This window comes from Rhinatrema bivittatum, chromosome 3 (assembly GCF_901001135.1).
Source record: "Rhinatrema bivittatum chromosome 3, aRhiBiv1.1, whole genome shotgun sequence".
Classification (NCBI taxonomy): Eukaryota; Metazoa; Chordata; class Amphibia; order Gymnophiona; family Rhinatrematidae; genus Rhinatrema; species Rhinatrema bivittatum.
This window is the reverse complement of record NC_042617.1, coordinates 295928481-295940920: the sequence shown is the minus strand read 5'-3', so window position 1 is coordinate 295940920 and position 12440 is coordinate 295928481. Positions and strand designations below refer to the sequence as shown.

Genomic DNA, 12440 nt, shown 5'->3' with positions numbered 1-12440 from the left:
TCCAGTGGGGGATCCCGGCGTGATCTCCAGCTCTCTGGCCATGGCTGCGTTGAGAAATGGTGCCGGTGGCCCTTTGCCCTTATCATGTGACAGGGCAAAGGTAGCGCCGGCGCCATTTTGGTTCCTGGCTCCCGACGTCACGCGTGCAGGAGATCGCTCCCGGACCCCCAGCTGGACCCCCAGGGACTTTTGGCCAGCTTGGGGGGGCCTCCTGACCCCCACAAGACTTGCCAAAAGTCCAGCGGGGGTCCAGGAGCGACCTCCTGCACGCGGGCCGTATTGCCAATCTTCAAAATGGCGCCGGCACTACCTTTGCCCTCACTATGTCATACGGGCCTGCGTGCAGGAGGTCGCTCCCGGACCCCCGCTGGACTTTTGGCAAGTCTTGTGGGGGTCAGGAGGCCCCCCCAAGCTGGCCAAAAGTCCCTGGGGGTCCCTGGGGGTCCGGGAGCGATCTCCTACACGCGTGACGTCGGGAGCCAGGAACCAAAATGGCGCTGGCGCTACCTTTGCCCTGTCACATGATAAGGGCAAAGGGCCACCGGCGCCATTTCTCAACGCAGCCGTGGCCAGAGAGCTGGAGATCGTGCCGGGACCCCCCCACTGGACCCCAGGTAATTTAAAACATTTTGGGGGGGTTCGGGAGGGTGGGGGATTTGTTTTAAAGGTTCGGGGTGGGTTTTAGGGTTGTTTTGGTGTGCCGGTTTTCCCGCCCTCCCCCGATTTACGATTTTTAACGATTTAAAAAAACAAAACCAAAAACACGATGATCAGATTTCCCTCCCCCCCCCCAGCCAAAATCGATCGTTAAGACGATCAATCACACGATTCACACCCCTATTGAGAACAGAGTTCTTGGATTGTTCGCAAACTTTTCTATTTTATTGCTGAAATATTCTTTCTTAACATTGAGTATTAGATGTTTGTAAAAAGCTGGATGTTTTCTGTATTTGGTTAGGTTATCGGTTGTTTTGTGTTTTCTCCATCTTCTTTCCTTGATCTGAGAGTCCTTTTTGCATCTTTTACTTTTACATTATGCCAGGGGTTATTTTGTCTTGCTTCTTTTTTCTGTATTGATTTGATGGGGTTTATTTCGTCAGCTATTTTTTTGCTTGTTTCTAACCATGTTTCTGTGGCAGAACTGCAGTTGTTGTAGTCAATATCAGTTAGTTTTTCCTCTAGTTTGTCATTTAGTTTTTCAATATTAAAAGGTGGTCTGTATTTAAATTCTATGGCTTTATGATTTTGTTTGATTTAAGGTTTAAGGAATTTTACGTCGGATTGAATAAGGAAGTGGTCTGACCTTGGAATTTGTGAGTATTCAGTTTTACAGTGTTCTAAACATAGAAACATAGACATGTCGGCAGAAGACCAAACGGCCCATCCAGTCTGCCCAGCAAGCTTTCACACTTTTTTTTTCTCTCACATACTTATCTGTTTCTCTTGGCTCTTAGTAACCTTTTTTTATTCTATTTCCCTTCCACCCCCACCATTAATGTAGAGAGCAGTGTTGGAACTGCATCTAAGTGAAATAGCTTAATTTAGTTAGGAGTATTAACCACCACAATAAGCAAGCTACACCCATGCTTATCTGTTTATTCAGACTGTGTAATTCAGTCCTTGTTGATTGTTGCCTGAATATAGATCCACCTTTCTTCATTCTCCCCTGAAGTTGAAGCAGAGAGCCAAGCTGGCTATGTATTGAAAGTGAAGTATCAGTCTTGCTCCCCTGCCGTTGAAACAGAGAGCTATGCTGGCTTTGCACTGAAGTGAAATATCAGACTTGCTCCCCTGCCGTTGAAGCAGAGGGCTATGCTGGATATGCGTGAATTGTCAAAATTTCCTCCCCTGCCATTGAAGCAGAGGGCTATGCTGGATATGCGTGAATTGTCAAATTTCCTCCCCTGCCGTTGAAGCAGAGAGCTATGCTGGATATGTGTGAAGTGTTAAACTTCCTCCCCTGCTGTTGAAGCAGAGAGTTATGCTGGATTTGCATTGAAAGTGAAGTATCAGGTATTTTTTGGTTTGGGGTAGTAGCCGCCGTAACAAGCAAGCTACTCCCCTGCTTTTATGTGGTTGCAAATTCTTTTTTCCACATTTCCTCTTGCCGTTGAAGCATAGAGCAATATTGGAGTCGCATTATTGAATAAGGATATTCATTTCCAGGTAGTAGCCATCATTCCCTCAAGCCACCCCCATGCCTCTTCTCTTCATTCACATCCTCTAGACTTTATGGATCCACAGTATTTATCCCACACCCCTTTGAAATCCTTCACAGTTTTGGTCTTCACCACTTTCTCTGGAAGGGCGTTCCAGGCATCCACCACCCTCTCCGTGAAGAAATACTTCCTGACATTGGTTCTGAGTCTTCCTCCCTGGAGTTTTAAATCGTGACCTCTGGTTCTGCTGATTTTTTTGCAATGGAAAAGGTTTGTCGTTGTCTTTGGATCATTAAAACCTTTCAAATATCTGAAAGTCTGTATCATATCACCCCTGCTCCTCCTTTCCTCCAGGGTGTACATATTTAGATTCTTCAATCTCTCCTCATAAGTCATTCGATGAAGACCCTCCACCTTTTCGGTCGCCCTTCTCTGGACCGCCTCCATCCTGTCTCTGTCCCTTCGGAGATACGGTCTCCAGAACTGAACACAGTACTCTAGGTGAGGCTTCACCAAGGACCTGTACAAGGGGATAATCACTTCCCTTTTCTTACTCGATATTCCTCTCTCTATGCAGCCCAGCATTCTTCTGGCTTTAGCTATCGCCTTGTCACATTGTTTCGCCGACTTCAGATCGTTAGGTACTATCACCCCAAGGTCTCTCTCCTGCCCCGTGCACATCAGCCCTTCTCCCCCCATCGAATACAGTTTTTCCGGATTTCCACATCCCATATGCATGACTCTGCACTTCTTGGCATTGAATCTCAGCTGCCATATCTTCGACCACTCTTCCAGTTTCCTTAAATCCCGTCTCATTCTCTCCACTCCTTCTGGCGTGTCCACTCTGTTGCAGATCTTAGTGTCATCCGCAAAAAGACAAACCTTACCTTCTATCCCATCCGCAATGTCGCTCGCAAAGATATTGAACAGGACCGGTCCCAACACTGACCCTTGCGGCAATCCGCTCAACACCACTCTCTCTTCAGAGTAAGTTCCATTTACCATCACACATTGTCTTCTGTCCGTCAACCAGTTTGCAATCCAGGCCACCACCTTGGCACTCACTCCTAAACTTCTTATTTTATTCACCAGTCTCCTGTGCGGAACCGTATCAAAAGCTTTGCTGAAGTCCAAGTAGATGACATCGAGCACTCTTCCTTGATCCAATGCCTTGGTTACCCAGTCAAAAAATTCTATCAGATTTGTCTGACAGGATCTTCTCCTGGTGAATCCATGCTGCCTCTGGTCCAGCAATTGTTCCGACTGTAGATAGCTCACTATTCCTTCTTTTAACAGCGACTCCATTACTTTTCCCACCACCGAGGTGAGGCTAACTGGTCTGTAATTACCAGCCTTTTCTCTGTTTCCACTCTTGTGAAGCGGGATCACCACAATTGTGGTTAATGACTGTGAGATCCAGTGAATGTCCAGCTTTATGTGTTGGTGTGTTTGTTATTAGTGAAAAGCCTAAGGCTGTCATAGCGTCTAATAGTGTTTGGCATGCGTTTGATAAAGGGTGGGCGTCCATGTGAAGATTAAAATCTCCTAGCACTATGGTTGGTTTAGAGATGTTTAAGTGTGTGGTAAGGAACTCAATTAGTGGTGATATATTTAATTCTAGGAGGCTTGGTGGGCAGTAGATAAGGCATATTTGTATATTATTGGTATCAAAAATGGCAATTTCATGATTTGGGGGGGGGGTGTTATTTGGATAGGTTTACATTTAAAGGTTTTTTCAATAATTAGTAAGAGACCTCCTCTGCACTTATTTATTCTGGGGACTGAAAATACTTTGTAATTTTTGTGTGCTATTTGATTTTTTAGAACTACGTCTGCTTTTTTTAATCATGATTCCGTTATTGCAACAAAGTTTGGTTTATTGTCATACAGTAAATCCGTGATGATTGGGAATTTCTTTGCGACTGAATGTGCATTTACTAAGATGAATGTTAGCATGATTAGTTTGTTTATTGCAGAGGTTTTGGAAATAGAAATAGGGTTCTTTTTTATCTGTATCAAATTATTGCGTGAGGATTTCATTGTCTTTTTTTGTTCTCTCTCTAGTATTGTTCTTTAAGTAATTATTTTCATATTTACCTTTGTTCATGCAGATGGAGATTGGATATTTAAATGGTAGTTCATTTTCCTTGTCCATGTTGAAAGTTGGTAGCAGTGGGCTGTAAATTTAAAAAAACAAAACAAACAGAACTGCGGAAACTGGGTACCTTGGTGGCTCTGTATGGGTCTGCTGCTAGAAGCCATTTACTAGGTCCTGTCTCAACATTTTTAGTGGAAGGGGGTTTATGGTGAAGGCTTGAGCAGCTCAGGAGCGTGCCGTGAGCTCTCAGGACTCACCTAACAGCCCTGCAACCTCGTAAGCTTTCTTCTGCTTGATGGTCTCAAAGTTTAGTGCTTCGAAGAAAATATCCAGCACAAGAATGTTCTCCCTGGAACACAAGTCAGACATGAGCCTGCACTGCCCGAACTGTTTTACAGGCTTTACTGGCAGCAGTTAAACATCTCACGAGAATAAAGCGTTACACATCAGACATCAAACCCTGGAGGGGATTCTTGGAACTTGAGCCACAAGTGGTGTTACACCTTCAGAGCCAATCACAAAGGGAACAGGGCGAGAACCAATACCAGAGCCAATCACAAAGAGCCAGGGGAGAACCAATACCAGGCAACTTATGAAGAAGGGTTGGTACTGGAGAGCCAGGAGAAAACTGATCCCAGCTGCAGGGAACTAAGGTGGAGACAACGGAACTATTGGGGCAAAACGAGAGCGGAGTCAGCATGGAATTCTGTCACTATCAGTGGCGCTCACGTGGCACAGGGCACCATTACTGCGCATGGCACACACACACACACACTTCATGGGGGCACGGTTAAGTTAAACAGGACTTACGAAATGTATTGCTCGGACTTGTTGTACTTTTTGGCCAGGTACTTGGCAGAGGCCTTGCTGGGTATTTTCACCATGGACAGCTCCTTGGCGTACCGTGTCATGTTGCATGGTGTCTCGCAGTTGCAGTAGTCATTGTCCATCTCTTCCAGGTAATCTGTAGCAAAGACGAAGAAAGGCTGCCAACTCTGAGCCCAGCCAGCAACTGAAACCCCAGAAAAAACAAAAAACAAAAAAAAAAAAAGGGAGGGAGGGACTCACCTAGGGCTGGGTCTGCACATTCCTTGTACTGCTCAGGGGTGCAGTAAGCAGCATCACCTGCAGAGGGAGAAAGAACAGACAGCAGGGACCACAATTTTAAGAAGAGCATGGCCCAAGCTGGAGTGTTCAGAATGCCTGCTTTCCTCTTCCCTGGTCCTGCTGCCTTCCACCCACAACTTTTAGTTTTATTCCTAGGTCTCCTTTCTTTTCTTCTCCACTACACAGCACAGACTCAACTTTCCAGTAATGGTATCAAATTCCATCTCCATCTGATTTCAATCAAGTGTCAGTTATTGCCTACAGTATGCTGTCAATGCACAGAGTTTTGTAAAATCCATGGTTAATGAATCCTGCTCCCTCCTATCCCATAAAGTTGATAATCTAAATGTTGAGTGGTGGAGAGGTTAAAGGACTTGCTCACGGTCATATAAGAAGAAGTGTTTCCAGGTTTCTCAGCGCTGTCTTAGGGAAGAGGCAATGGGACTAGACGTCTAGAACTGTACCCTACCCTACCTAGGATTTTTCTTTTATTTTGTATCCCCATGCCTGTAATTTGTATCCCCATGCCCTATAATTTGGCCACTAGGTGTGTCACCCTTGAGTGATAACCCCAACTCCCTCCTTCAAGGGCTGTGAACCCTGTCTCCATGGCATCCCCAACCCCAGCTGACTTGGGAAGCAAAAGACCCAATCTGAGGATTGAATCGAAGGGCCCTCTGTATGGCATGTGCAGTACGAACCGTCTGAGCCACTAGGCCAATCTGTGTATATTTCTAATGTATTCATCTCTTGCTGCAGAGCCAAAGAGCCTCCTGGCATACTAACTCAAGGAGAATCCAGGATCCTGTCACTGCGCAAAAGCCCAGGCGGGCCTCTCCCTCAGTTTACTACACATGTCCCATCAGAAATAGGCCAGTCACCTACAATGACCAGGGTGTTCAAAGGCCTTCTGCTGGCTCTCACCTGGCATGTGCACCATCTTGCAGTTACATTTCTCCGCTAAGTAACGGATCTCACAGTCAATGCGGCAGGCCGTGATGCTGTAGATGTCAAAGAAATCTGAGTCAATGGGGGTGGATTTGCAGTCGCCCCAGGGAGGAGGCAGGTAGGTCAGCTGCGGAGGCAAAAAAACACAATATCACACAGAGGATGCAGGTCAGCTCCGATGCTGTGCTCCACAACATGCAGCAATGTAACTATGCATCGATGGGATGAAGCAAGAGAGAACTACAGATGCAAAATAGAAGACAGAAAAATGAGATAGGTAGAAAGCGAGGGTGAAGGTGAGGGTTAGCATTAGAAAGAGGGACAGGAGAAACAAAATAAATGAATAAGGAGGGATTCAAATGATGGAGAGGAAGAATGGAAGAGGAAAGGAATGGATAGGAAGGAGAAATGAAAGGATAGCGAGAAGTGACCCACAAGTTTTGGGGTATTTTGGTCTACCAATTTATGTTAACAAGTTCCTCTGGGCAAGACTCTGGCACTGGTTATGACTGCCTGGAGTTGCACTAGATTAGGTTAACAAGTCTCCTATGCAATTTGTCTCTTGGCATGTTGTGGGAGCAACCTCCTGGCTTTATCCAGGGTCCTTACCCTCTGCTCCTGGCAGGAAACAAAAGTCTGGAACCCAGGTGCCACTCCAAATCCCAGCTGGTCTATGAAAGGTGGTTCTTCCTGGCTGTGAATTTGCACCTTAATCCCAGCTTCGAAGGATGTTTCATCTACAAAACAGAAGAAACAGATGGACCAGCTGGAGTACCTCATATCCTCGTATCTATTGGAAGGTGGAATCCACAATCCAAAGTCAGCATGACATGCAGTGCCTAAACACCAAGAGCAGATAAACACAACACGAGGGATCTAACAGGATGTGCAACACATGGCCTTTTATGGCTGGATCGCTTGCTCCTCCATGCTTCCCTATGAAGAGAGGAGAGCCTGCTATGGAGTACTGCCTAATCTGGAGAAAGTTAGCCAATTAAAAAGTTACATTTCTGCAAAACTGCATTAAAAAGGCCAACCAGTAATAAAAATTATTCCGTGAAAAATCTCTGAATTACCTACTGGGTGACTACACACCATCTTTTCTTAGTTTACCAGTTAAAATTAGTCTTTTTTTCAAACTTTCCACTGCACAATTAAAACAACATACAAAGCTCAGGATATATTTGAGTCTGCGCTGATACGAGATAATTAGCTGATATCATGTGCCTACAGCTATCTTGTTTTTCAATGATGTCACTCTAGAAAAGAATGTGCCTCAAACTTTGCATCCATCCAAGTGTTAAAGAAAAAGAGATTAAAACCCATGAACTCAGCAGCTATGAGCTGGGATTTCCAGGGCAGTCTCACACAGGCACAAGCTGCAGGGCACACAACCTGTTTTAGTCTTAAGCGGACACCTTAAAGGATAGACTAGACTGGTACTGTGATGGGGAGAAGCTGCATCTGTGTTCAGCACCCAAGTTTCAAAGCCTAAGGCTGGTACAAAACACGCAGCCAAAGCAGAGGGAAGGGGGTGATGAGGCATCCAGCAATGAAAGGTTTTCTCAAGATGATAATGAACCACGCTTCGATTTAATATTCTCCCTCCATGCCACTGATACTCATCCTCTGTATTGTTCAACCGGCCGTTTTCATGTCTCTCTCCAATGCCCTGCTCTGCAGCTGTAAACATCTCTCTGAACTGCTTCCGGGAGAATAGGGAGTGCAGGCTGCTTCAGCCCTTCTCATACTGAGGTGGTGTGAAGGGAGGGGATTGCTCACAAGGACAAATGATATAACATCTGATCACTTAATGCAGGCCCCAGTTCCCAAAGGTGATCATCTGGCTCCATATCAAAAGGAGCCAGTCCTGGTTTGGCCCCACTGTACGCAGGGAGATGTAGTTCCTGCTTTTCTTAGGGAAATCAGAATTGCTTCTCCGCCCATGCAACGGAGTAAAACCGGAACTCGATCATTCTGGGTCTTCTGACATTCTGACATGGAGCTATCTGGCCACCTTACTATTTCCCCAGTGAAGCTGCTGAAGATGGTTCCAGACTGAGCAACCCAGTCTCCCCCTGGGGCCAAATCACGGGTTCCTCCAGAGCAGAGCCGCTGCTGATGGTCAGTACCCCACTGGGGAGGGGCAGAAGTTGATGGTGTGGGGAGGGCCAGAAGTTGATGATGTGCTGACCGCGAGGCACTGGCAGTTAGGACAGCGGCCGGAGGTGAACCAGCTTTCATCAGAAATCCTCTTCATGGAGGATGGAGCGATGGCTTCACACTGCCCACAGCCTTTCCCTTTTCTGTACCAACGTCGTTATCCCTCCTCAGCTAACGTATTGGTTACACAACGTAGGCTCAGTGTTTTCGTTTGAAAGTGCCTTATGAGTGAAGACATTAAGGGGCAAATAATCAAAACGGGTCAAGCTGGTGCAAACTCCATGGGTACATTTACCTGCGGCCTTTCTACCAATAATCAAAGCAAAACTACGCCAACAGTCCCTCTTTTTATGTGGGTACTTTTTAAAGGCAAGAACTATGTGCATAGTTACTTCCTCTGACTTAACCCCGCTCTGGAAATGCCTACAAAAATATGCTGGTAAAAGTATGCGCATTGTCGACATAACACGCACACTCCTGCCTGCGCAGTGCGTGGTTAATAATCGAAGAGCCCATTTCCACATTGGGTTTGACTACTGCTCTTTAAGTAGAGAAATTTAGGAATAAGGCTGAAGCAGCAGCAGTTTATAATTCTGACAGTCTTGGGAATGACACTTAACCTCTGTTGCCCTTGAGGCACATCACCAGAAACCATTGGCATGATGCCAGCTTTATTATGCATAATAAGGGACATATAATCTTGTAGGTGATTATTCAGGTCTGGCTGAGGAACGCCATTACTATTTATAACCGTCTGAGGGTGGTGTGTGCAGGAGACAATGGCAAACTTTACATTAGCGGCAAAACATCCGTGTCTTGAGTCAGGTAGGGTCACATACAAACATAAGCAAAGGTGCCGCAGCAGGGAGAGGAAATGAAACATCACCAGCAGTGTCTCTGAGCACGTCTTCCTGCATTTAAACACCATTCTTCAGGTACGTTGAAGCTTCATTGTTGCTCATAATGGAAAGGTGCTGGACACCCACAGACTCACTTGTGTGGTGAGCTCTCCAGACACTTATGTGGGCTGGGGTGGCTCTCATTTTACAGAGCTCGGAAATGACTGGATACATGAGAAATGAGACTATAAGTCTGATGTGTCTCAGCTACTTAAGGAAAATAGACAGAGCCTGTACGAGCCTGCAGTTCTTTTTCCGCTGTCACATTCAATGTGCCTGTGTGGTGAGGACTGGGGAACAGCAGTGCAAGGGCACACACAGAAAGTTTTTCAGTGGTGGGTAGCAGTGGGGGTTGCTAGTTTAAAAAAAGTGCGGATGTATAAAAACAAAATCATAGAAATAGTAAAACTAATTAGCATTAAAATCCAGGGGAGGGAGGGGTAAATGCCCCCCCCCCCCCTTGCAGTTTCCCATGAGCAGTGCTGAATTTCTCTAGGGACATCTTTATTGCCACTGCTGGTTTGCAATTTGCTGAAGGGTAAGGTATATGCCACAGATTCCACCATCACCATGCTCATGAGATGGGCTGAACCCATGGGCACTGCCACAACCAGATCACAAAATATGCTTTTTTTAATTTTTCTGCCTCGCCAATCAGGTCTCCTTTGTAACTGTGTGTCACAGAGCACCAGTTAATCCCTTGGTGGTTTAAAAGAAAAAGAAAGCTCTTCAGGATAGGTGTCCTGTGATTGTGCATGTTACTTGGTAGGACGCTAAAAGCAAATGGCACTTGTACCAGGTGTTGCATAACCTTTGCCTCCCCCACTGCAGCAGCAACCAGAAATCTGATAAAAAAACATGCAATATATCATTTTAATCAGCATTCAAAACAGAATTAAACAACATATAATTAATAGTTGGTGAGCCCACTGTTAGCGTGCAAAATGGCCTTAAAACAAGCAGGTTATGAATACAACAAATTTTGAAATAAATCTGTATCATTTTCCAAATTTAGTGAGATCAATTCCAAATTCTGATGCAGAGTTTCAGTGCAATAATGTCCCTGACCACTTTCCTTCAACATTAAACTCTCCACCTCATCCTTAATAATGGCACCTATGTTTTTGGCAGTGTTCAACTCTGGAGAGTTCCCTGGCCAAATGTAATTACCCCAAAAATCAATGCCATTTTCTTTAAGCAGCTGTTGCATAGTATTGGCGCTCGCATGCCTACTACCAAAACGTTTTCCAGATCACTCAAAGATGGGATAACATTTTCGGCTAAACTCGTATTCTGAAATTAATTGCCATCCCAAGATTCTTCACTTTCTTTGATTACCCACATTTTCTTCTCTGTGAACATGACAAAAAGACCAACGCAAGCAGGGTTTCTGATAATTTGGCTATAATGTTCCTTGTCGCTAATTTCATTCAAAGTTTTTGACCAAACTTGATCATTTTGAAAATGTGGTTTTCGAATTAACCAAATGGAAAATTCATCGGAAGGTGCTAAATGAAAGAAATCCTCTTCATCCCAATTTCGTAACCAATTCACTAGCCAGAGACTGTCTTGGAAATGGGTTTTGGTTTTCAATGTTTTTAATGTTTTTGAAATAACATGAAACACCTGTACACAAGCCCTGACTTGATAATGATAAACTGTTCCTCTATCAACTTTTTTCCTCCTCTTATCCAAAATCTTTTGTGTCACCCGGTAACAGATTTTTTTTTCTGCTTGTTGCTGGAATTTTCAATAATCTTTTAGTTTTCTTGAGACAATTTTAGCATTCGACCATCACCAAATTCCGTAAAACACTCGTCAGCAGTCTTGCCCCATGTCCTCTGAACCCAGCTTTCACTTCGACTCAATTTTTCAGCAATCCATTTTTTCTTAATAAAAGTTGCTCCAGAATTATGCACCTCACGAAACGCAATACACTTAATATGGTCAATCTGGTGCTGTTTTTCGCTATTGTACATTCTGGCCATAAATAATACATTGTAATAATGTGTAAGGTACTGTTAAATTCCAAATTGAATGGCCTAAAAAATGGTACATAAAATTATATTAGCAGGATAATCCAGTGGGGCACTGGGGGAGGGGGAAGGCAAAGGTTATGCAACACTCGGTACGTTCCCCACTGAAAGCTGCAACCACATCAAGAGTTTCTGACGGTGCACAAAATCCCAAGACATGATGTAGTCAAGCCCTCAGAGCTGCAGGCTGCTTCATTCAACATACAACTAGCTCGTTGACTATTTGTAGGCTGCAAGGGAGATGGGGCAATTTTTATAGCAAGGTTGTGGAACACCTTTTCTGTCCCATTTGTAGGAGAAACCTGTGCCTTCGGGTGCTGGGGGGAGGAGCGTGGGAGGGAAGGAGAGGGGTTGCTTTCCAACACCTGTGGCAGACCCTTGCTCTCCTCTCTCTCACATTTCCTCCTTCTCCATGCTTGCGTCCCCCTGAATATAATCTCCTAAAGTTATCTGGCTAAATACAGCCGGATAACCTTAAAATCTAACCGGATATGCATGACAATAACTGGTTAGGTGTTAAGTGGCAGTGTTCGGAGAAAACAAAAAGTGTAGTGTGAGCCTACAGTCCCGTCCCCCAAATTTGGTCAAAGGCTTTACTGGACCAAGCACCCCCTCATCACCCCGCAGGTTGGGGTCCTCCCATCCCCTTGCCTGTTTTTTCTGGTAACTCAGTACTTAATTAAAATGCCCTTCTAAAGATAGGCAGAGAGTATCTGTGAGTGCGTGACTACACAGGAGCAGGAGGATCTACCTACAGAATTGCTGGGTTTCTGTTTGCATTGATTCATCATTCTTCCAAAAACAAAAAAAGGAAAAGATTCTTTAAGGCAGAGAGAGAGAGAGAACGCTTCTGTGCCAGTTACTTACTATAAAATATACTAATTGCATTGTTATGGCTTAGCACAGACATGATGACACCTTGGCAGAAAACCATAGTTCTCTTACAAATGCACAAACTGGTGCCAGAGTGGGGGTTCTAGTAACACATTTTTTGGTAGCCTCAGATGGTCGCATTCACAATGTTTACCTA

General features: G+C 44.8%; 1 protein-coding gene across 1 annotated transcript in view; it reads right to left on the bottom strand.

Annotated features, from left to right (window-relative positions):
- Positions 1-12440, bottom strand: part of LOC115088758 (acid-sensing ion channel 1-like) — a 67776-nt gene that overhangs the window by 28393 nt on the left and 26943 nt on the right. The window contains exons 3-7 of the mRNA XM_029596992.1: positions 6922-7049; positions 6289-6439; positions 5326-5382; positions 5068-5221; positions 4515-4606 (exon numbers count right to left, since the gene is read on the bottom strand). Coding sequence (XP_029452852.1) covers positions 4515-4606; positions 5068-5221; positions 5326-5382; positions 6289-6439; positions 6922-7049 — 582 coding nt within the window. The remainder of the gene's footprint in view (positions 1-4514; positions 4607-5067; positions 5222-5325; positions 5383-6288; positions 6440-6921; positions 7050-12440) is intronic.